Source organism: Zonotrichia leucophrys, chromosome Z (genome assembly GCF_028769735.1).
Source record: "Zonotrichia leucophrys gambelii isolate GWCS_2022_RI chromosome Z, RI_Zleu_2.0, whole genome shotgun sequence".
Taxonomy (NCBI): Eukaryota; Metazoa; Chordata; class Aves; order Passeriformes; family Passerellidae; genus Zonotrichia; species Zonotrichia leucophrys.
In genome coordinates, this window is record NC_088200.1 from 45,146,407 (window position 1) to 45,172,025 (window position 25,619).

Sequence of the window (25,619 nt, forward strand, 5' to 3'; positions counted from 1 at the left end):
CATGAACGGTAGTCTTCAAACAATTTTCTGGAAAGTCAGGTGAACATAACCAGTGAATAAAAAGCAGAGAATAAAAAGCAGACTTACTACACAAATGATCATCAGTACCGCAGCACTGCCATTATTTCAAAATGGGGGAGATAGAATGTGCTGCATTTTATGAGCCTTATCTCATATGAACTGCATTTTCCAGAGTAGGAGTCTTTGACCTAAAAGCATTTTTAAGGACTTTGTTTCAATGACTAACAACCATAGCCTGCTGCTGCTGAATTTGGGAGGAGGGCTTGGTTGTAATTTCTGTAACTCTTTAGAGCTTGGAATATTTTTCTATAACGGCAAAACATATATTAAATTTTCCACCAATTTCTGTTTAGTCCTGGGAACAGGATCCTCTGTGGCCCAGGTACTTTCCTGTACCCCTCCTTTCTCTATCCATGAGGGTATTTTCTGAATCAGAAATTCAGCAGCTGTCTACCTTTAATAAATGATGACGGTATGTCTCTTCTTCCTCCTTCTATCTATGTCTTCCTTTTCTGTATTGGAGTACCTGTGAACTGCTTATGGAGGAAGAACAGCTGAGCCTGGAGAAAGTAGTAATGTGCCTGCTCAATTTTTGTGCCACTCTTCCTTTGCATTGCATAGCCCAGGGAAGTGCATGCTGCTGCAACTGTGTGACAGACTGACTCACAGTCCAACTGTTGCTTGTTGTATTACATGAGACCAACAAGGGGTGAGGGATGTTTGCAAACTTCCTAATTCCACATGCTGCTTGAGGGTAAGGCAAGTTGTAATCACTGTTGCCCTCTTGATCTCAGTCTAAGCCACAACTTCTGCTGGGGAACACCAGAGACTTGCTGTCTCCACAGTCAGAAAAAGCAGCCACAAGTCTAGTGGAAAACAAAAAGAGAAATATTGGGCAGGAAGCTTTCTGTAGAGATGCTCAATGATTCACTCACTGTCTTCTACTTTGTCTGTGGGATGAACATCACCTACTTTGTCTGTGGGATGAAGAGACTGGGCTGATTTTCGTTAGATTTTCTGAATGAATCAAAAAAGTTTCCCTAATAGAAAAAGGGCTAAAAGGCATACAAAAAAGTCTGATCAACTCACTGAGCCAGTTCTGTTTCATTTCTAACAGCAAACATGATAAAACAAGACCTGCTCTTACAGATTGATACAGGGAACATGTTATAATTACCTATTCAAAACCTAAAACTTCCAAAGTGCCTGAACAGAATTACCCACACCTCACACCTTAACAGGGCTTTCTGTGAAAGATAAAACAATGCTGGAATACACACTTAAAGGCACACATAGCTAACCCCAAAAGAAATTTTAGGTGATCAGGGTTTCAGAAAAAGTCTTTTCCAATGCATTTATATTTGCTTTCTCTTTTAGTCTTTTACAAAGCATTCAACACAGTAAAGATATAATTTTGACTTGATAAAAATAGTAATTTCAAACTGCATCTTGATAACATAAAATGAACTCACAGGTATCTTTGAATCACGTTAAGTACCCTAATAGCTCCAAGGCACACAACATATAAAGGGAACCTCAATAACTTTGTATATTAAGGTAGTGTGCATTAAACTTTGCAAGATTTTGCTCTTTAATTTCACACAAATCTAGTTCTTTTTATCTGTGCTAGTTATTAGTAATGCAGACCCTGTTATGTACATTTAAAGAAAACCTCTGTATTTGCTATGTGAGAGACTCACAATAAGTGCAGCAATTACTAAGGATGTGAGGTATCACAATAGCATAAGTTTTGCAGAATGGCACTAGATTTGGCTTGAGCCCGGTAACGTTGAATATAATGAGTACTCACATGTAGTCTAAAATAATGGTTTTTAACAGACAAAGGATGCAAGACTAAAAAAAAGACTGTTTTGAAAGATCAAAACCTCAACCAATTATAAAGATTTGTAGTACTAAGTGGTACAACGTAATACTAAAATAGAACAATTCCTTCATTGTATAATCAACATAATCAAGACTGGTGTCATTTCCTCAAGTTTAAGTGGCTCTTTAAGCATTAGTTTAAGTCTGTCCACTCTTTAGCAGGGCTAGTAATTCTTCTCAATAATTATATTATACCTCTCTTTTTGCCAGTAAGGCAATTTTAATTTCAAAGAGTTATCTACTAAATACTGTCCACCAGTAGTCTATATTGGATGCAATATTATTTAACTTCCCCATCAGCGCCTTGGGTGAAGGGGCAGGTGCCCCTTCAGAGAGTTCACTGATGACACAGAGCAGGGAGCAGCGGCCGATACCCCAGAGGGTCCCGCTGCCCTTCAGAGGGTGGGGAGAGGGGCACAGAAGAACTGCCTGAAATTCAGCAAAGGCAAATGCAGGGTCCTGCACCTGGGGAGGAAGAACCCCGGGCACCAGCACAGGCTGGGAGCTGATCTGCTGGGAAGCAGCTCTGAGGAGAAGGGCCTGGGGTTCCTGGTGGACAGCAAGCTGTCCATGAGCCAGCAGTGTGTCCTGGTGGCCAGGAAGGGCAATGGTGCCCTGGGGTGCATTGGGAAGAGCAGTGGCAGCAGGCTGGGGGAGGTGATCCTGCCTCTCTACTCAGCCCTGGTGAGGCACAACGGGAGTGCTGCACTCAGTTCTGGCTCCTCAGGACAAAAGACACATGGAGAAGGTCCAGCACAGGGTGACAAAAATGATGAGGGAACCTCTTTTAGATGGAAAGGTTGAGAGAATTGGGTCTGCTCAGCCTTGAGAAGAGATGACTGTGAGGGACCTCACTGTTAACAAGTATCCAAAGGGAGGGTGTCAGATGATGGATCTAGGCTCTGTTTGGTCATGCCAAGCAATAGTACAAGAGTCAATAGGCACAAACTGATGCACAGGAAGTTCCACCTGAACATGAGGAAGAGATTCTTTAACGTGCAGTGATCAAGCACTGGAACAGATTGCCCAGAGAGGTCGTAGAGTCTCCCTCATTAGGGATATTCAAGAGCTGTCTGGACATAATCCTGTGCCATCCAATCCTGTTTGAGCAGGGATGTTGAACCAGATGACCCCGTGCGGTCCCTTCCAACCTGACCCATTCTATGACTCTGTGAAATACAATTATGCAATTTTACATGTTGCAGTAATACTGGGTTGAGGAACAGCATTGATAAAGATAGCTTTAAATATAATTCTTAAGCAAGTTTACAGACTGAAGTTCAAAACTTAAAAAAAACCCTCACTTCAACATGATCTTTTTCTTATGAAAAACACGAGATTCCATACCTTGTTTTTGAAGTAAACCTCAATTGGTAAAATGAAACCAGCATATCCAGATTCTTCAACTTTGTAGGGTGGGTCCTTGCACACTGAAACAGAGAAAAAAACAGTATTTAACATAAAAAAATCTGAAATTCATAAGCAAACTACATGAGTAAATCTGTGACAATAGTTCTACATAGCACTGTTAAAAAACTGCACACATACAATAGAATGGATCTGTGCACAACTCAAACTGAATTTTGCAGGAAAATTTTTCTCACCTCTTTTCTCATATCCACTTTATGGATAGGAAATCTATCTTAAATTTGAAAACTTTATTATTGGGAATGTGGGGACATAACACAGCATTTCATCATATAGTGAAGAACATGAGGAAGGTTAACTATGGTATTATGTTTAAATAATATCCAGATTTTCCTTACAGGATTCAGACTTCTATAACAATACTGTGTGTATTATTAGCCATAATACAATCTTTTTCTCCAATTTCTCAGTTTAATTCTTTTTATTTTAGCTATAATTCTTTTGGATTTTAGCTACTTTGAGTCCCCATGGTACTGAATAGCAGATCTCTGAAGAAAGTGGCACTAGCTGTCAACTCCAGTCAGTGACAAAAAGTAGATCGTTACAAAACTTGGAACAGAAGCTATCTCTGCCTTCTCCTGTTTGACTGCACGGCAGTCTCCTCATCTTGAGTCTCAGAACTCGAGTCTATGCAACATATTAGCACAAAGGGAGGCTAAGCTTCAGAAACCATGCATATAACTGAGTTCAACCCAGATGCTTCCAAATGCTGCATGTATGACATGCTATGTATGAAAAATCATGTCTATGGCACTACCATCTCACTGAAGGTTTCTCCATTGTAGGCTGGTAGAATGATGCAGTTTTATAACACAAAAGGCTGACTTCATCAAAAGCATCTCCTCTAGCTCTGTGAACCTAGCTGACTGGAAAAAAAATTCAAACTGTCAGATGAATCACAACTTGCTCAGACATATACTCCTTTCAGAATTGCCTGGTAGTTTACAAAAAGAATGTATTACAATTAACTGTACAGAGCCTGATTACCAAAATTATTCTTTTTAGCAAAGCACCACAGATAGGCACTTAAAATCCTTTATCACCCTGAAAACATGACAAGGCCCATCAGACACACCCAGGAACATAAACACTCTTATGTTCCCAATAGTACAATTAGTACTGCAGCCTTCTGAGGACATGCAAGCTTGGCTAATCCCCAAGCAAACAAACACAGTGGAATTTTCTACTACTACCTTGCCATTCTCCTTGTTTGCTAGCACCAAACCCCTTGAGGGTTAGGGGGATCACAAGTCCTTGCTCACCAACTGCAGTTGGTTATCACTATCTCATTCACCACATGAAGTTAACAAAAAGGGAAGAGGGAAGAAGAGCAAGAACAATCTCTGTTCACATGGTTCTGCAACACAGTTCTCTTGAAGATACAGAACTTAATTCGTTTCTCCTGGCAGGAAAAAAAAAAACCAAAAAAACAACAGAAGAGAGGAGCTATAGTTCGTAAAGTGGGATTTGAAAGGTTTTGAAGAAAAAGCACTATGATGATTGCTCTAAGAGATTGTTTCAGACCAAGGTCTTCAGCTGGAAACTGGAAGAACCTCCCAGTAGTAGTATTTCCCTTAATATTGGCACATCTTCTAAGATGACTTGGCAGCATTTGAAAAATATAAATATTATAGTCCTAGTTAAGCACAGAAGTTACAGTAATATGTACTGGCAATTTCTCAGTCAATGATAAAGGAGCGTTCCTGCTCCTCCTCAACTTGAGGAGAAAGCCTTCACAATATTTTTTGAATGGTCACATACAGAAGATTGAAATCCACTTATACAAAAATGGGGAAAGATTACACAAATCAGATAGAAATGCAGAGGCTTTAGAAACAGTGATTTCAGGCTACATATTTGTGATGTCACAAACATCACATCAGCTTCTTCCTGAGCATTTAAGTGGTGCAGAAAACCTCATTAGCATAAATATTTTTCACTGCCTCCCTCATTAAGCTCTTCCTGCAGATTTACACAGCTGTTTGCCTTGCTGAATAGTACCTTATCAAAGTCTCCTGGCCCTTCAAAGACTCTGAAACAGCTCCCAGTTTTGACAAAGTCTGGATGATGGGCTGCAGAACCATTGCCTGGAAAGTACCTTGGTTATCTTCCCAAACTGAAAGATGGGCTTTTAACACAAGGAAAATTCTAGCCTTGTGAATAAAACCTTCCCGAAGAGAAACACAAGTGACTGAGCAAAGCTCAGTGCTATTGTGTATGTGCAGACTGCAGCTATTACATTTTTCTTGCATTTTTTGTGGGAGCCACCACTGACAGAACATACTGACAGAAATGGCATTTCTGCGCACTCTGAAACAGCATTCCCTGGGCTAAGCCCTTTTTGTCTTATTGAACTGTCAGAAGGACTACCCAGGGCTGCAGTGCCATGTGGTTTAGCCAAGCCAACAGGAAATCATCCTAACAAGGTATGCTGACCACAGAAAAGAGAAGTTGCAAGAGTTCAGTAAACTGCAGAAAAGGAAGAAAGAAAAACAAAAAAAATAAATCGCTCAGGAGAGGAGAAGGGGGAGAAAAATCCCAAAATTGTAGTGAAAAAGGTAAAGAGAAACAAATGGAAATGGCAAATGTAGACCAACAAACCCAACCAACAACAGAAACTAGGAACAAGTGATTTTGAAAAAGGAACAGATTCCCCAAAACTTGCTAGGAAAAAAGACTGTGCTAGATGAGGTATGTAAGCAGAAAACACTACCTTATTACAAAAATCTTCCTCCTGATCCAGAGGGACAGAGGCATTTTACCTCTGACTGCTCCTTTCCTTTAAAGTGGCACCTAAAAATCCATTTCAAGTACCAGACCAAGTGTCTTGAACACCATTTACCACTAAGACTTAATTATTATGGTCAGATTTATTTTTCCTAAGGAAAAAGCTTGTATGGACCAAATTTTCTCCCTCTCTGCTGTATCTTTTGTCTAGGTTGTCCAAACTCAAGGCAGTCTCTACAACAATTAAAGCCCTGAAGGTTCCCAGAGACTCAGCTAAAAACTGGTGTCTGATAAGGCAGTTCCAGGGAACATGGGTGAGATGCAGGAAGAAGCGGCCAACAGCATACAGAATAACAGAACAATTATAAGTGTTTCCTGTCACAAGTGTTGTAGGTCCAGGAGAAGATAAGTAAAAAACATAAGCAAAATTATACATATTTCTTTACATGCACTGGCCACAGAATAAAATGTGGGGGGTTTGTTGCCTGTGTAAGGCAAAATAAGGAGCTTAGCTCAGCTGATCAGAGCATGGTGGGAATAACACCAACATCGTGCATTCAATCCCTGTACAGGCCACTTATCAATGATCCTTGTGGGTCCTTTCCAACTTAGAATATTCTGTGAGTTCATGGTACTGACCTGTTATTGTACGTTTGTCATGAAAATCTCGTCTCCCACAAACAAAAATTTTAGTCCTAATGCATTTGCAAATACATTTGCTAAACAGATAGATCAATTAAAACTATTTTAGGTGCAATTTTGAAATTAAAATAGGAGCTCATGCAACATAATCATAAAGCTGAAGCCTGTCCCTTATGTTCACCATGTTTCATTGTACTGTGAGGTGAACATCCCAGTAACACTTGGTATGTTTAAGGCCTCAGAATGGAAATTAGATCAAACAGGTCTCTAACTATGACTAAATCTATTGTGAAATGCTGCACAGGAGCTTGAACACAGGTGAAACCAAATGACTAGTCAAGTTGTAAAAAGATAGAGGGAATAGGGGAAGGTGTAAAAGCCAGGTCCTAGGATAGGAAGAAGGTGGAATGATGGTTTGCCTTAATGCTGAAAAACTATACACATGTGCACATGCACAACAGCACAGGGGATGAATTCTAGTACTACACACACTTCAGATGCTCATCTACAGTGAGGGAGGACTACTCAGGCACTCAGCTGTAAGGTCAGCTGCATTACAAACACTTCATGAACAGGAATAGTCAGAAACATACTGGTTATGCTGATGCATTCATTTTGAGCTGCCTTCTTTTACAAACAGGTTCCAGTAATTCATAGATGCTGAGAAGTTATGGAAATGCTCCTCAAACAAAACCTGCCTTCCAGCAACTGCAAGGTATCAATGGGCATCAGTAACAGCAACATTATCACTACTACTACTAGGTTTATTAATAAGGATTCTTCTCAGTAATGATCTGTTTACATTACATTGCCTAACCATACTATCAAGAGGCCCTGCAGAGAGACCTTGACAAATCAGAGGGCTGGGCAATCACCAACTGTATGAAGTTTAACAAAGACAAGTGCCAGATTCTGCAACTGGGATGAGGCAACCCTGGATATGCAGAGAGACTGGGGAATGAGGCACTGGAGAGGACTGCTGCAGAAAGGGACCTTTGCAAATCAGGATATTGCATGAACCTGTGACACTCATTCTGCATGTAAGAAAGAAACGAAAATGCTCAGTTCTCATCCAGTGCATTCTATAACTGAATTATTTTGATAATGCCTGCAAAATGAGTCATCCAAGATCACAGAAAGTCAGAAAAGCATTGATGATTACCTGTCCCTTGTTCTATCAGAATACATTTTCTCTACAGCTCACATAAATTGCTTAAATCCTTTATCTCACATGATTTATTTCTTTATTCCGCAAGTGAAGCACTACTTTTTCTTTCCCAAATGCATTCCCACATGTTGTATCAGACATGAACTGACACTGAAGGAACAGGTGCAATCAAGTCACAATGCCACATTTTACTAACAGTGACTACATTGAAGCCTTTCAACATAATAACAAAATTCTAGTTAAAGCTATCTTTCTTAAAAGCTTTAACATGCAATTCACTTGCCAGTTTAACACTGTTGAAGACATCATTATGAATAGATTTTTTTTTTTATTAAAAATACAGTCAGAATGAACAAGTAAAGGCAGAAGGTCCCTTCAAGCAGATTTCAATGCAACATCAGGATGATGCAGAATAAAGTCTGCAAGAATTCATACATATTTTATGCAACCTGCAGGATACTCCAAGTGAGTGCCTGTAAGAAGTGATGTCTTCTTAAAGATAACTGATTTAACATTAAGGATTTTTGTAGGAGTATTTCATAGATATTTGCTCATTATTTGCTCATACTAGTCACACTCTGACCCACTATTTCATCTATTCAACACCATCTTCCTTAGAAGTTTCAAAACCAAGGGGTGGCATTCATTTTCAGAGGAAGGCAGATCGTGGTACCAAATCCCTCCTACAACAATAACTCAGCTTTAAATATTCAGCTGTGATTTTTTAAAAGCTCTTCTGCTATTCTGCAGCTCACCTTGCCAACTGGAAAGGTCCAGTATATGGATTCTTAAAAAAAAATACCAAAACAGCCTAGAAGAGAATGGCTCTGTTATCTTCTATCTTCAGGCACACCTCAGCCATTGATATAAAAAAAAAAAATTCTAGGCAGGTTCAAACAGAAACTGGAAAAAATTACTAAGATGAGTGTGGTTTAAATGGTACATCCAAGACTAGGAATAAGGATAGTCCATTTGCTTCACACCTTTTGCTGGCATGTACTTCATGAGAAAGATAAAGCCCCAAGAAAAAACACCAAAGGCACTAAAAGTTCTAAGATTGGGCTCTCAGCACTGCATTTACAGATATATTACATTGCTTTCCTCACATAGAGAGTGACCAGATCCCCACCACTTCTACCAACTGGATAGGAAAGCAAGATACAGCTTAAAGCCCCTCAAATAAGGTGAACCCTAACTAAATTTTGGAATGATGCTTTCTGTACACACTGTCTACTCCCCGACCATAAAGTAGCTTCTTCATCGACTGAGAGCAATCTAATACACAAGGAAGGAAGGCAGGCAGGGAAGTCTCCAAATCTGTGGCTGAGTTTGGACTCAGTCACACCTCGGGTCCATCAGGAATGTAGAAAGTGAGGGGCTTGTCTCAGAACCTTGTGACTCGGTGGAAGGGTCTCACTGTTTTACATGCTTACTCTTTTCCATCTCTGGTCTCTGTGTGACTCATTCTAAGCTGATTCTCATTTGACTTTGTGTATTTTATCCACATAATAAGTAAAAGAGTGAACCTTGCCATTGAACTTTGCTAGTCACATATTTGTATTAAACCTGCTTTTGCTAGGACCTTAGACAGGGATTTTTTAAGCAACCAAAACCACTCATTTGCAAGCCACTGTTACATGTGATGGAGCTGTGCTTTCCTGAGGATGGCTGAATGCTTGCCTGCCCATGAAGGAAGTAGTGAATAAATTCCTTGCTTTGCTCTGCTTGCATGCACTGCTTTTGCTTTACCTATTTAACTGTCTCAATCTCAACCCACAAGTTTCTCACTTTTATCTTGTTAATTGTCTCATCCCACTGTGGGGAAATGAATAGGCTGTTGTGTGGTGCTTAGATGCCAGCTGGGGATAAACCACAACATCATCCCTCCAGGACTTCCAGCAGAACCACCATTTTCCTAATATTAGAAAGATCCCAGGCAGCTGCAAAGTTTTGAAGTTCATTACACATCAGATGGTGCAGAAGCCCCTCCTCTTGACCAAAGGACATAAAATTGTCAGCTGTATTCTGCACTGCACACACAAGCAAAAGTCCTTACTGAGACATTCAGAAGTTACTGGAAATGTCTAGGATCACACACAGTTTATGCCTGCCATCCTTCTGTCTGCTCCCTCATGTTTCCTCTGAACAAGACAGGAATGCAGAAGAGATCAGAAAAGAATAAAAATGAGTACTTTTAAACTGAGTTATTCGTACATCTCCTGCTTTATGTCTAGATGTTATATTTTCAAGACAATTTTATTTTTTCAGTACAGTTTTTACAATTTTTCAAGAATTACTGTTAAAACATTTACATATGTCTCAGGCATCAGTGGAGTAGGGGACTTGCAGAAGGCACCTGGTCTAGAAGCTTTTCTTAGATGAGCATGACACTAAAGCAAAAGGAAAACCCTTGAACAACTGAACTGCAGCTAAGGCTGCCTGGATAATAACATAATAAACCAAACAATTATCTTTGATGGAAAACACATTAGGTATAACATTAAAAACTCAGACAATTAATGTCAATTTGCCCTGTAGATATCATTAGCATTTTAAGAGTAATAAAAATTTCCAGTAATTGTCCACTAGTACATTCTCATATTTGTATAGAATCTACAGCCCATGGGATTTTCTATTTCATGCAGACAAACACATCCCACAATTGCAAGATTTGAAGTAATTTCTTTCTTGGTTATTAATTATATACTTCTTCTTCTCATTAAAGACTTTGCACGGAGAATATTTTTTCTTAATCTCCACACAGATACTTAACACAAATCATATATAAATATATGACATAAATCTCATTCTCTATTTTAATTGCATTATGCTATGCAAGGATCCAACTGGGAATAAGCATTTCAAAGCCAACAAAGTTAGTCTGTATAGCAGTGGTGCCACAACTGTGTCAAAATTTTGGGGTAAAAAAAGTTTTACAAGCAAGCCAAAAGTTTTTTTCCATCACACCTCCATCCTTCATGATTATTTCACTTGACTCATTGCAGAATGAGTAACGAGTAAGGCTGGAAGGGACCACAAGTGAATGTCTGGTCCAACCTCCCTTCTCAGGCTGGGACAGCCTAGAACACAAGGCAGAGGATTGTGTCCAGTTCTTAAGTATTTCTGGTGAGAGAGACTCCACAACCTCTCTGGACCAGCTCCAGCAGCTCTGTGTCTCTGGTTCTGAGGAGCCAGAACTGGACACAGCACTCCCGTTGTGCCTCCCCAGGGCTGAGTAGAGGGGCAGGATCACCTCCCCCAGCCTGCTGCCACTGCTCTTCCCAATGCACCCCAGGGCACCATTGCCCTTCCTGGCCACCAAGACACACTGCTGGCTCATGGACAGCTTGCTGTCCACCAGGAACCCCAGGCCCTTCTCCTCAGTGCTGCTTCCCAGCAGATCAGCTCCCAGCCTGTGCTGGTGCCTACAGTTATTCCTCCACAAGTGCAGAACCCTTCAATTTGTTTTGCTAAATTTCAGATAGTTCTTTGTCCTTCAGATGTAATGCACTGAAAAAAAAAAATTGCCTGTATTATCTACCTCATTACCTTCCTGAAGCTGTTCAGAGTAGGTATATATAAGATCATGAATGCTATAATCTACCTCCCAAAATTATTTTAGCGATTGGAGAGTGGGACTAAGAACATGAAAAAAAAATGTCTCTTTCAAACACATTCATACCGTTAGTCAAAAAATACAAAAAAGTCTGTTAACTTGAGCAACTACACTTCAAATGTATTAATATCTCATGAGGTTAAACTATCAAAGGGTATTGCTAAGGCTAGAGTAATTATTTATGGAAAACAGCGTGTTTACATTAATCTGCCTGTTTTTTCTGCCTGCCACCTCGCATTACTTGTGTAACAGAACACTACAAAGCTCTGCAATCAAATATACCCTGAAAGGGAGAGATTTGTAGTTTGTGTGCAAACACTTTTATAATTAATATGATGTAAATGTATGCTTCAGGCATAAACTGAGTTTAAGCGCTGTGTTTGCATACAGGTGATGCAAAGGTTGTATACACTGGCATGCACATAATTTATCACAACAATTATACTATTAAGCTGATAGGAATTTTGAGGGGAGAAAATAACTATGTGAGGACAAAGAACTGGCACATAAAACTACAAATTTCTTCAACCAGAAATAGTTAAAATTGCAAAGCTGGTTCTGACCACTGTAGCATGCCTATAGTTTTATTCTTCTCCTTAAGAGAGGCAGAATAGAATAAACTATTTCATTTGAAAGGGACCTACAATAATCATCTAGTCCAATTGCCTGAACAGTGATGACACTGTTCAGTGTTCACTTCAAGACATAGTTCAAGTATGCTGCTAAAGACATTGTCCAAATATCTCTTAAATACTGACAGCTTGGGGCATTGACCACCTTTCTAGGAAGGCTGCTCCAGCATATTTGAGTGTCCTGATATTAAAAACAAATGCTTCCGAAAGTCTAGTTTCAACCTGCCCGGGCACAGCTTTGAACCAAGCACAAAAATCCCATCACTGGGTCCCAGGTAGAAGAGATCAGCACCTCCCTCTCCACATTCCCTCCTCAGGCAGCTGTTCAGGGCAGTAAAGTCACCCCTCAGCCTCCTCTCCTGCAAGCCAGACAAACCCAGAGTGCTCAGATGCTCCTCACAGGATATACCTTCCAGCCCTTTCACCAGCTTTCCTTCCCCTCCTCTGGACACATTCAGGGGCCTTCCCACCCTTCTCAGAGTGTGGGGCCCAGCCCTGCACACAGGACTCAGGGTGAGGGCACCAGGGCTGAATCCAGCAGGATGATCCCAATCCCAGCTGGTGATGCTGTGTCTGCAGCCCCCCGGGATGGGGTTTGCCCTCCTGGCTGCCCGGGCACACACTGCTGGCTGGGAGCTAACCAAGGCTTCCAGTTCGTCCTGTTTGCTTCTCACACTGCATGAGCTGATGTACAAGCATTTCAGATACAATGAAAGACAAATATTTTTATATATATACATACACACACTGAAAGGTACAATATATTAATTGACAAAAAAAGCTAGCAACTGACACATTTCTTCACAAGCTCTGAGTGCCACATTCTACACAGCTGACAAACTCTCCTTTGTACATAAAATAGAAAAGGAAGGAAAAGAAATACAGATTGGATCATAAAGGCAGAAAATCTTCAAAGTGGCACATGGTCTAACCCTGAATAATTGGTTTTGCTGTTGGCCAATTCCAGCATGAAGTGAACAAATAGCTTTTTAAAATATTTACCTTAAAAATGGTTATATTAATTAAATTGCATTTGCAGTAATAATCTGATGGAAATCTGTAAAACATTAAAGTGACCAACCTGAATTTTAAGAGATCATAGCTTTCTTAGGCAAAAACTGTAGCTAAGTGTTTTCTTACACATAAGAGCCATACATCATGCAATACTTCAAGTCTGCTCTTTTGAAATGAATAGAAAAAAAGTGGACAAAATTGTATTTACAAATTGGTGTTTTGTTTTTTTTTAATGCCACAACATTAATTGGAAAGTTATTGATGGAAATATTATGCAAGGTTTTATCCATTTATATGCTACAGAATAAACAATTTCTTTTGTAATCCGTAGCTGTACTTGTTTCTGAGGCAAACAAGATGGTGTAGTTTCCAATTTTCTAGTCCATGACATCTTTCCAATTTCACTGTTGAGTTGCAAGTATTCAGTAATAAGGAAACAGCTTTCATTATAATTCTTAAAGAACACTTTTGAGGGTTGTAACTATTTTAGTTATGCAGATCTTGGGAAAACAAAAAGCTTCCTAATGACATCTACATAGGCAAACTGCTAACATTAATTTTTTTTAACAAATATCGCAATCTTTGTTCAGACAGCATTATCACACCAAAAATTCTTCTAAAATCACTGGAAAAGCTAAGTTTTGACTTTGTGAAGAATAATTCAATGCAAACATTAAACTTTTTGCTCTACACAATGTATTTATCTTGCTTTGGTATGCCTCTGGAACATATTTTCTCCATGTATTGTATTGATTAAATAACAGCTTGAAAAACACAGTAGAAATAGTTCAGTGTAAAATCTTGAATAAAAATTGGAGTGCATACCACCAGTCAGACATACAGGAAACAAGTAAGCTTAAACACAAAAAAGACTGCAGAGGAACAGAAAACTACACTTTTCTTCTATTTTGATAAGGGGAATGGAATGATTCACCTTGAGTGAAGAAAAGTAATTCAAACCTGCAAAACTATGCATGTATAACAATTTCAACCTAAAATACATCCTCCATTTAATATTAAGGACAATTTAAGGACAAATCAACAGCATCTTTTCCTTACACTTTGCTTTAGTTAAGACCAAAAATAAAGACAGACTGAAATTAATATTGAGCCATTCTTCCTTCAATTTTTCCTTCACAAGCAATCACAAACAGACTTTCTTAAGCTTTCCCACAGACAGAGCAAGCTGAAGTACTTAAGGCACTGAGAACAAGAGTAAGCAACAGTAGGGATGGCCACTTCACAAGCAGTTGGTACACAACAGGAGAGAACTGCCCCATAATAAAAAATCCACAGTAAAGTCCATTTTAAACAAGGCTAAAAGTTGAATGCGTGGTCAAGACAGTATAACCAGCTCCTACTTGAACACTTTAGAACCATGCAAAATATCAGGGTATACTGGAGAAGTAGCACATAAACATAATATATTGCAGGAAAAAAATCTTTGTGGAACAGAGTGAATACACAACACTCACACCAGCAATCTTAAGTTTATTTATTGAACAGGCAGACTGTTTTAACTTCCATCATTCTTAACAAGGTATTTTTCAATATGAGTGCTATTTAAAATGACTGAATGTAAGACATGTATCCTACTGAGAAAAAACCCTTGATAAAAGAGAATTATGATATGTTCCACACGAGCATAATGAAGACAACCAGCTAATTTAACATAAATTTTTACATTTAATAAGATAGTAACAAATGGTAAACAATGTAGAGAGACCATATAAAAAGAACTTTTAAAGACCTGCATTTAAATTTAAATTGTAATTCCATTTTAGGTAACAGTCACTTAACACTTAGTCTTCTTTATGTTCATAAGTAGGTTATCTCAGTAAACTGGATGACTGGCTATTTCAGTTAAATATGTATCTGCCCTTTTGTGGTGTAACATAATTACTTTGGGTAACAGAGTTGCTGTAATACTCAGGAGATGTTAACTTACCCTCATCCTTTAAAAGATTAGAGCATAAAAATCCAAAAAGCTGAGCAACCTCGAAGGAAGTATTAAAAAGCATAAATTGCAGCACCACTGAGGAGAGCTAAATTAAATCTGTGACACACACTTCACTCAAGTAACATAAATAGGGTGCATAATCGTGTTAGTGATTACAAATGCCACTGTCACAGCCTCAACAGACATAGAAAAATAAACTGTTTAAGACAGCTCCAGATATAACCTTTCACAAACACATGAGAATCATTCACCTCAATTTTTAGTCTGAACTCTCATCAAAAGATTCGCGCAGCACTACTCTCTAATAAGGACAAATTATGACTTGGGAAGACATCAGTTACCCAAAGAGGACACTGAACAATATGTGCTCGTAAATATTTTCTTGGAACTGCCCAACCTTTAAACCACCTAATCCACTTAATCTCTATTTGCTGTCATATGTGTACATGAACACACAGCACCTGAGTGTTTCAAACCTGTAATTACTTTAGGAGACAACAGTAAAGCTCATACAAATACATACAGTAGCTAGAGGAAACATAAGAAAGTGCTACAACATGGTAAAGAAAATGCCACTGGAATTTTGTCACTTTCTGAAAGTGGCATGTTACTAGCTTCAGCATCTAATTTCAGTCCCATCTTAAAATAAGATGCTTCACAGCAGCAATCCTGCAAAAGTAGCAGTCTGTGGCACTAAACACACTGCACTTTAGACTTATGACATGCCAGAACAGACTCAAAGATTTGAGCATATAGGGGCAGTAAATAAATGTTGTCCTTCATAGGATAACTTTAAATTCTCTAGGCAAGAGGTGTATAGCACTTCTGTACTGGTTCTGGCTGGGATAGAGTTACATTTTTTCAGTGTCTTAAATGGGGCTACCATAAGCAGATTCGTGTTACCTAGCCTCAGTTATCATGCTGGAAGCTAACACACACAGAATTTCCTGTGAACCTACAAGGCACAGCTTGTGAAAGTGTTCAAGCTTAAGTCTATGTATTTTCTACAATAAATGCTTACTAGGTTAAGGTCATCAATCTCCATTTTAATGTAAACATCATAACTATTGAACCATACAATTTTCACATTTTTACCCTGACTGCTTTTATAGTAGAGAACTTACAGGGAAACCGCCAAGGTTCATCTGCCAGTGACCTAAGCATTTGGCAGAGACTTTGGAGTAGGGCTTCAACACCATTAATTAAATGAGTAAGTTCCATGGAACTAAAAAATAAAAAAAATCTGGCATTACTTTAGTATATTGACTTGCATTGAGCACTTTCTTTGGTTTATTTCTGCTCTTTTGTCACCCCCCCCCAAACAACCGTCCACTCAGAAAAGTGGATAGGTACGTACAAGAATCCATACATCTGCTACTGCTGTTTCCTGAATTAACAACCCCGAAAAAAAATACAGCTATTCCTGTCCTAGGTGCTCAGACAATCATATTCTTACGCTGAACATTTGGCAGCTGCCTATATATTTCAGCCTTTGAAAGCACACATAATTGTACAGCCAATGTGATGCCTGGACTGCAAGTCAATCCATCCAACTCCTCTAAGGAAGCTAAATCCGCATTAACATCCTCAACTGGAGATTAAAAAAGACTCTGTTTGTCTCTCATATGTTCTTGCCAAGTTCCCCCAAAATGCCTGAAGTAACTGTCTTATAACTACATATTGTTTTCAACATTCTTAGTCCCTCAGCTTGGGGCTAGGAGTTTAAGGGGTAAGGAATAGCTTCATGCTGATTGCCTGTCCCAGAACAAAGGTAGTGACTAGAAACAGTGTTCTTTGGGAGCATAGCATGAAAGCTTCTCTAATATCCCACTTCCTCCCCTGGAAACAATTTCTTTTAGCAAGTAAAGGAGACAAGAGTTGCTTATTAAGTATTTCTAAACAAATCTTTTGGATTTATTTACTTTAATGCTCTGACTAGGACAGCTCATTCATTTCCTATTGTCTGCTTCCAGCAGGCACAAAGAAGGATCTTTTTCCCCCACACTTTTAAATGAGAATATAAATTTTTTTAAATGGTGGAGCTGGTTATTGTTTGACACATGAACAATTGGGAAATAATCCAGATTAAGGGTTATGACTGGGAATCAGTTACCAAATTAACTTTGAATAAAATGCTTCTAATTAGTTATTCACTCAGAAGAAACATGAGGATGCGGAGTTATCAGCAATTCTTTCTACCTCCGAACTCTCATTCTTTGACTGTGATCATTCTTACCTTTTGAAGTTCTTGCTTTGTTCATTTCCCACTAAATATTGTAAATATTGACATATTTTGAACATGTGACATGTTCAAGCTGATATTCTCAATAAAAAGAGTTCATTTATCCTCTTACTCCTAGCAAACATTACCAGGCTTCATCAGAAAGCAAAGGAAGATCGACAAACTGTGTGCACTTTTGTTTCCCATTCCTGCTCATCATCACAAGAGCAGAAATTCAGAAGAATGGGATTCAACATTTACTCTTCTGCCTCAGAGGGGGTCAGTAAAATTACTAGAGGGAAAGCAGTCTGTTCATCCTTTCCTAAATCTGCTAGGGCCCATGCTGAGAAAATGCAACATTAGAAAAAAGCAGCATGATTTTACAGAAGTTACAGAAAAATGAAAAAGCTACAGTCTTAGTGTTGAAAGTTTCACACAAGGTAACTGACCTGTAATACTGTTTCCTTCATCACCTTGTGAGACAGTGGCTACAAAATGGCAACAACAGAAAAAACAAAAGAACACAATACTATTAAAGCTTAAACGCCTCACAAAAAGTTGGCAGGTTTGACTAAGACAGAAAATCAGTTCTCAGAACAGCCCTTACTTCATCCAGATTTTGTATGGGCTGTGGCCTGTGTGCCTTGGGCATCTTCACTTGCTCCCAAGGCTTCTCTACATGGTGCTTTTTAGTTTGCAGGGGAAGGATAAAATTCCCCCATTTCTGAGGACTTAGCAAGTGTTGATGAGTATCTAGGCTGACAGGTTGATGGGTCAGGAAGAGGGACAGTGGAAAACACCAGTATCAACCCCTGCGCTGCCTCTCCTACCCTGGTGGCACCAGTTTGGGTCTGTCCTCGTTTCCACAAGGTAGTAATTTTCATAAAATATGGAAAGAGTTAACATCCTCAAGACTCTCGTTGCTTTCAGAGGGATATGTAAAAGTGATAAAAAAAGCCCTGGTTCCTTAACAAAAGCAGTATAGATTACATGTTTCTTATTGCCAGCCATGCTGGTTAAGATTCACTTATGCATTGCTTATAGTATAACATAAGTTTTAATTATTCTGTTCTCACTGAATTTGACTGCCTGCCTGTCTGCTCTTTGCTTAGAGTAAAAATTCCTTCAACAAAGCATTTGTATTCTGATCATCTTGTGAATTACACTGGCTTATTTCCCCCTCACGTTCTATAAAACAGTTTTCCCACAAGAGCCCCTAATATGTACCATCTGTATCAGGATGAAATTCCCAGAGGCTAGTAGCTTATTCAACTTGTGAGAGTCTCCTTGGCACCTATACATTTTTCCATGGTTAAGTCAGCTGTTGGAGTAAATCAAGTATTGAGAATACATTTAACCCCCTGGAACTTGAACTTAGGCCACAGCAATTACAAGTACCTCTGATTTTTTTAGAAGTTTATCATTCAGTTTTGTCATCAGTAACACAACTAGCATTCCAAGTCAAGCTAAGAGAAACTTGAAATGCCAAGCTATTACTCAAAAGAAATTAAGAACCTTCATTAGGGAAACTCCATGGAACTACTTCCTCCCCCAGTAAAAATATGATGTTTCATCAAACTTTTTAATATTTTCAGTGTTTTTTATTTTCTTTAACACAGTATCTTAACTCTACAATACTGTAGACACTGAAGAATTTTCAATCACTTTAAGACAAATTGAGTACTAACTTAGTTTACATATATGTGTTTGACCAAGGAAACTAGTGTTACTGGTAAGAACTTTTAGAAGATTTGGGTAGGGGCAAGGGGATGGGAAACACCTTGTTTTATGTCATCTACAAAATCAGTGGCAGAATAATGAACAGACAGACACTGGTGACTGCTGACTAACAACACATGGCTTTACCCATAAAAACTTTCCATTTTGCTAACCTTGACAAAGTTGAACCTGAACCTGTCCTCTTACTCAACATTCACAAAAGGCACAAAATAAATCAACAAAACCAAACAGATCTTTCTGCCCCTAACCTGCTCTGAAAATAACATGCCCTCTAGGCAGCAATTACCTGACAATTTCTACCACTCCTTTCAATGGAGTGTTTCAAATTCTGAGCTAACACTTGGGGATATATTACACAACTGCAAGTGTACATTTTGTCAGTCTTGGTACTATTAAGCATAAATGACAAAGCACAGTTTAGGACTATCAACTAAAAGACAACAAACCGTTTTAACAGTGGGGTTGCTTTCAAAAAATAATCAAAGCATCTAAGGGGGAGTCCTTTAAAAATAATAACAAAATGTTTAGAGTACTGGTTCTCAGAATAACAACAGTTTGCCTTGTTTCTAAAACAATAAATGAAAGACAATGAAGCATTGACTTCAAGAGGTGGACCACTGCAAATACAGCATGTGAGTGAACTGCAGCTCAAGACCTGAAGTTACCACCAGACAATTAGCATCAATAAAATGAGGTCATCCTCAGAGAGCTAGGTACATTATACACACTGGTATGCTTTTACACAGGTTATTTCATAGGGACCACTTACCTTTCTCTAAAGTGTGACAGCACTAGAGATTACTAATAGATTTCCTGGTTCATTTGAACACTGGATCAACTAGAGACAATTTAGTCTCTAAGTAGGACTTCTTTACAAGTCTTACACTAGTACACTGCTCTTCTAAAAAACTATTTGCTCAAATATTCTTATATGGTTAGATATAATTTCCTAAAAGTAAAGAAACTTTCCAACTCCTGATAAAATTCTTGAAGGGGAAACCAGAATCCTAAGCAATGGTGACTACATTTCAGTTACATCCTTTTCTATGAAACCTTCCATTAAAAAACTGGGATTCAGCTCACTACAGAAGCAGAAGGTTACTGCAATTGTTTCAACTTCACTAAAACCAAAGACACTGCAATTCTTGGCTGCCATTAACAGGAGACCAAGATTTTCAGGGGAGAAACTGTATTTTTCATAGTTCTTCTTGTTGGGGTGAATTGTATCTGCACAGGATAAAGTCATACTGGCTCCACTTTACATTGGTTCTTACTAACAGGTGGTAAAGACATGTCAGTGGAAAAACACTGGGAAGCAAATTTTAATCAGGATGTATAAGAAGATAACTAATATGACAAAATGAAAGTTATTTTGATTAATACTTTATATTAATTCCTTTATTTTATGAAGTCACATTCAAGAAGCCCTTTTCTTTTTCTTCAAAGTTATTCAGTGCAATTTGCATAAGTATTATTGTCAGAGTTTTATACTTTAAGGGGGTTAATGCATGTGAATAAGAGAATGATTCATTACAAGGGCAAATCAGACTAGTGAGAAGTTTTACATTTGGCCATCAATATCCATGTTTTCTAGCCAATGTGAAAGACAGTAAGTGGGTCAGGATAATTGCTTGTAATAGCCCACATTACAAAGTGCTTAAAATAGGACTATTGGGCTGTGATACTTACAAGCAAAAAACACAAACAGAAAAATCATCTCCTTCGGGAAAGGAGTAATCCTATCAGCTAGGATTACTGCAACATTCATCATTTAGGAAATCATAACATGCTTTGAGAAATTATCTGGTTTTCAATTAAGACACCAGAATTGCTAGAGGGATTACACAAGTACAAAACAGTAAGGCCAAGGTCCCCTCAGGTCCAGCCTGCAGTAAAGTTTGGTAAAAAAAGGAAGCAGTTTTCTCCTCACTTTCTATCCTACAGATGCACTTACATAATTCCAGTTCTTTGGTTTGGCTAATTCTCATGCACCATGAATATTATCACTGTGAATTCACTGCTGGCTCACTTGTCAAACATGAACTCATTAAAGTATCCCTGATTCTTCTTTCCCTCATTTACTTTCATAAATATCCACAACTTTCAGTAGCTCATTTCAAGCCTCAAAATAAAATTGATGTACAAATGTGGTTTTTAATGCTTCCTCATTTTTTGCAGTCATGCCTGCATGGGCTAATGTCTGCAGAGAGAAAGAAGGCGTCTGCATCCTCACGTCTGTGGAGTCTAAGTTCTCTCTGCCATACATCTTAAAGGCGAGGAATAGCATATTGCCGGAGTGCTACATGGATACAAAGCTGGATAGTGTTTCACCTGGGAGACAAGAAATCCTGCTCACTCTTGTTCAACAGAAAGCACTCTGGGAAAGGTTCAGCTAACAGCCAGCTAAAAAGCAGATTGTGGGGCCAGAGCAGGTTGTGGGGCTGCCGTGTGCTTGCCTCGTGCGTGATTGTTTGGAAGCAGTGATTGTTTGGGGAGGCACATGGACACCACATGGTCAGAGAGCTGACGGGAAAAGGACACAGCAGCAGCAGAGACACTGCAGTGGCAGGTAGCCAATGCATGCTTGTTTGGGTTAAGTTTAGAACATAAAAGGGTTTGGTTTGTTACAGTAAACAATCTTCTTCAGAAGTAAGCAAGGAGGTCCATGTGTCTTCCTTTCCCACTGCTAAAGTTTCATGATTGTGCTAGTTTAAACTTTACATATAAAAGCAATGGAAAGAAAAAAATTCACTGACTTGGTTTTGCCCACCCAAAAGCATGGAGCCACAGGTTTCAAATTTTTCTTCCACCTTTAAAAGGCATGCTTGCCATGCAATGTAGTCCTTGCCTCTTTTACAAAGGTGCTAGTAACAACCGTCCTTAGATGCATCAAAAGAAACACATTTTCCTTTTCTAGGGAAGACTGCAGAAGGTAGCCTCTCAGGGCCATCATTTGCATCTTGTACATCCTCTCACAGGTTAACAAAAATGCAAAACATTACTTAAGTCATAGTCCCCACGTGATGACTAATGCTGATGGAGAACATTCCTTTTTCTCACCTCTCTACCTCACCACCTATCAACCTTGCCCCTATGAGTATATGAAAATCACAGCTGGTATTCTCTATGTGCAATAGAAGGCACATATAAGGGAGATGTTCACTCATTACATCTGCCCAAATCTTGAACACTTTTCCCTAAGATCATAAGCTGATTCTCTGAACCTTTACCCACAGATTTTGACACTAGACACTGTAATATAGCTCTGAAATAAATGCTTTCCAAGACAGAACAGTGTAACCAAAACAGTAAGAAACCACCAGGTACTCATTGATACTGATGGTAATCAGCTACCAAACTGAAGGTCACTCTGGAGAGGATACAGAGATGGTAAGAAGTTGGGTCAGATTGATATTGAATCATATTATTTGCACAGTGACAGCCCATGGAAGCCCCATAATGTCTCTGTGAAGTCCAAGTCACCCTACAAAAACATAGGAAGGTATGGGTGCCAGCTCAATAAGCTTATGTGAAAAAAAGCTGCCATGAAATTTCCACATTTAGTTTCCAGTGACATGAAGTCCAAGCTAATTCAGTTATGATTTTACTCCATGTCACCTTCTAGCTGACTAGAACTATCAAAATCAGAAACTGGTAGAAAAATTTGAAAATCATTTATCACATATCTGTGACAAGCCCAGAATGTTTTTCACTCATTCACCTTCACGTGAATGAGTGATTACATCTTACAGAATGTAGATTACATCTTACCTTTCTACAAAACACTGGCAGTCAATTTAAGCACTTTTGTGTTTAGTCAAAAGTAACTTGTCTGACACAACAATTTCTCTCCACAAGGTCTGTAAACGAAGAAGAGCATCTCATCTTCCACACACAATAAATTAAAAGAAACAATGCAGGAACTTATCCCCTGCCAAGTGTACAACTAGCTCAGGTCAAATAAATTCCTTTGTTCCTCTAAAGCAAACACAGAAAAGATCAGAAACGGAAATATCTATAATAATGGCACTTTGATTTGCTCATGTATACAAATGGCAGTGCACAGGTGAGAGGAAGAGATGTTGATCTGCCAGTCTTGTATCTGTGTGACATTTTCTATTTTTCCTCTAGTTAGTATTTCACTATTTGTTGTATAAGCTATTTTATGTCAAAAGAATATGCATATGGCTGACTTAATGCTTCTTCTGGCTCATTTACAACCCACAAGAAGCTGCTAAATATAATTGTGCAGTCTCAGAATTAGTAATTTCTCACAGTTTCTGTAAAACAGAATCAAATGGTGGCACTACAAGAGTTTAACACAGTCTCCTGGTGGTTGTTGACACGATGGACAAGATAGCACATGCACATACTCCACTCCTCCCACCCCACCACTGCAATCAGTGGGTCAAGTGCTAGGAGAACTACACACCCTCAAGGGAAGGGCAGGTATCTGGCAGGCAGGCTCAGCAGAAAACTGTACGATTGCATGCACTCAGAGGAGCATCACAGTAATTGGTGATAGTGATTGAACTGGTCTCACCAATACTTCTGCAATTTGAATTTATTTAAAGCTCTATTGTTTCTACATCTCTCTGGCATGACACTTAATTCCCAAATTCTCCTCATTGACAAGACTTTTGAAGGGAGTTCATAATACACCCTAGTTCACAGCATCATGAGACATATTCTACATAAAGTTACTAAGCATAAATCAGAAGTTAACCAAAGAATAAGGTGAAAATCATCTACTTTGGAACTGGCTATATTTACAATTTTAACTATTTACCTAATTCTCACACATAGTAAACAAAATGTTCTAATGACACATATTTTTCTGGTAAAATATAACAACACCTCTCAGTTCAAGACAAAAGGGTAAACCAGGAACACTGTCTTCTACAGCCCACTTTAGTCTTGAATATAAAAAAAAATAGAAACTGTTTTCATGTCTTAATGCAAACATTGCTTAATCTACAGCATATAGCAAAGGGTGATTATACACTTCCATCATTCTCAGTTCTGACTAAAAGGCAAATTTCAATGGTTGTGCCCAAATCACAAATGTGACTATGTAAAACTTGAAATTTAGGAGAAAAAAAAGACAGTTTACCCTACTGAGCAGAGGTTCTGGGAAATAATCAACCCTCCCAGAGATTTAATATTTCATCTTAACTGGGCTGTTTCTTCTCTCCTTGGTTTTTATACCAGAACACAGATCCTCCTCCCTCCTTTCATGACAAAGTATTTTCTACTAATGATTCATGACCAGCTGCTTCTACAATAAGGAACAAGAGCAACAAACACTTCTTGGAATGGTAAGCAAGCAGAGGGTCCCTCAGCATATTGAAACACCATCTCTCTTCTGCTGAGAAGTTGGGAGACCTTACTCAAGCCTTCAAACACCAGTGAACTGACATGAAAAAGAAATTGACAACCAAGACTGAGACCTCTGTCTGGGGAAAAGCTCCACTCTCAGTTGTAACTGTTCAAAACTCCAAATGGAAAAGCTGCAAAAACTGGAAGGGAAGAGTTTTGTCTGTTATCACCTTTCCTAACACTACACCATAGAACTTCAGATATATGCATATACAGAAGGCAGGAAGAATACAAAGACAAAGCAAAATTCAGTCATGTGATAAATAGAGAACAAGGATGAAACCTGAAGAACTCTATTCCCTGTTACTAGCTGAGCATGTATATTATGCAGTGGATGCTGAAATGTCTAAGAACATTTGTGTTTCCATAGTGCTGGTTTTTACAGGTTTTAATACTGCTAACATCTATGTAAACTGGTAAACAAATCCAATAAAAAATACTCCTTACTACTTACACACTCTTATTTGGCCTCTCACCAAAAGAGAGTTAAAACATGAGATGTGTCCTCCTGCTCTCTGATTTCAATAGATATTTTCAGATGCATAAAAGCACATTTGTCACTGAACAACTTTAGCAAACAAATCACAACCACAAATTCTGTAGTAAAAAAAGGTGCAGAGGACTTAAAATAAGAGCTGAAGTTTTGTTTTTCATTCCAGACATCAAGTGTAACTGTATAGTTATTACACAAGCTCTTTATTTCTCTGATCTGCAAACCATTTTGGTCAAATCTTCAAAGCAGGTATTCAGACCCAAGGTCACTACAAACATACTTCTCTGTCTGTAAATCAGTTTTGGTACATTTGTGGAGGATTTTCAGTTTTCTTAAAACCACAATAAGGCTTTTCACTATGTCAAATTGTTATTTCAAATCTCTTACTGGCCTTTATTCCAGCCTTGTAGGCCTTTGTTATTGCAGTCTAACTGCTATCTTCCAAAAAGACTATTTGAAAAAGCTTATTCACAGCCACTTAGAAAAACTAAGCAGGAAAAAGTGCTAGCATTGTGTTTTGAATGGCACAAAGCATGAGAACATGCCTCTTACCAGACTCTGCAAGATATGGGCAGCTAATTATGCTCTGACAACTCTGATGCGACCTCTGACTCACAAGAGAAAAAACAAAGCATAAAGACAAATCACTACAGAAATCTATGTCCTCACTGCCCCTTTCCCATGCACCAGATTT

At 38.7% G+C, this 25,619-nt stretch overlaps 1 protein-coding gene across 1 annotated transcript in view; it reads right to left on the bottom strand.

Moving 5' to 3' along the window:
• MLLT3 (MLLT3 super elongation complex subunit) overlaps window positions 1-25,619 on the bottom strand; it is a 114,728-nt gene that overhangs the window by 56,220 nt on the left and 32,889 nt on the right. Inside the window, exon 3 of the mRNA XM_064736324.1 lies at window positions 3,253-3,335. Coding sequence (XP_064592394.1) covers window positions 3,253-3,335 — 83 coding nt within the window. The remainder of the gene's footprint in view (window positions 1-3,252; window positions 3,336-25,619) is intronic.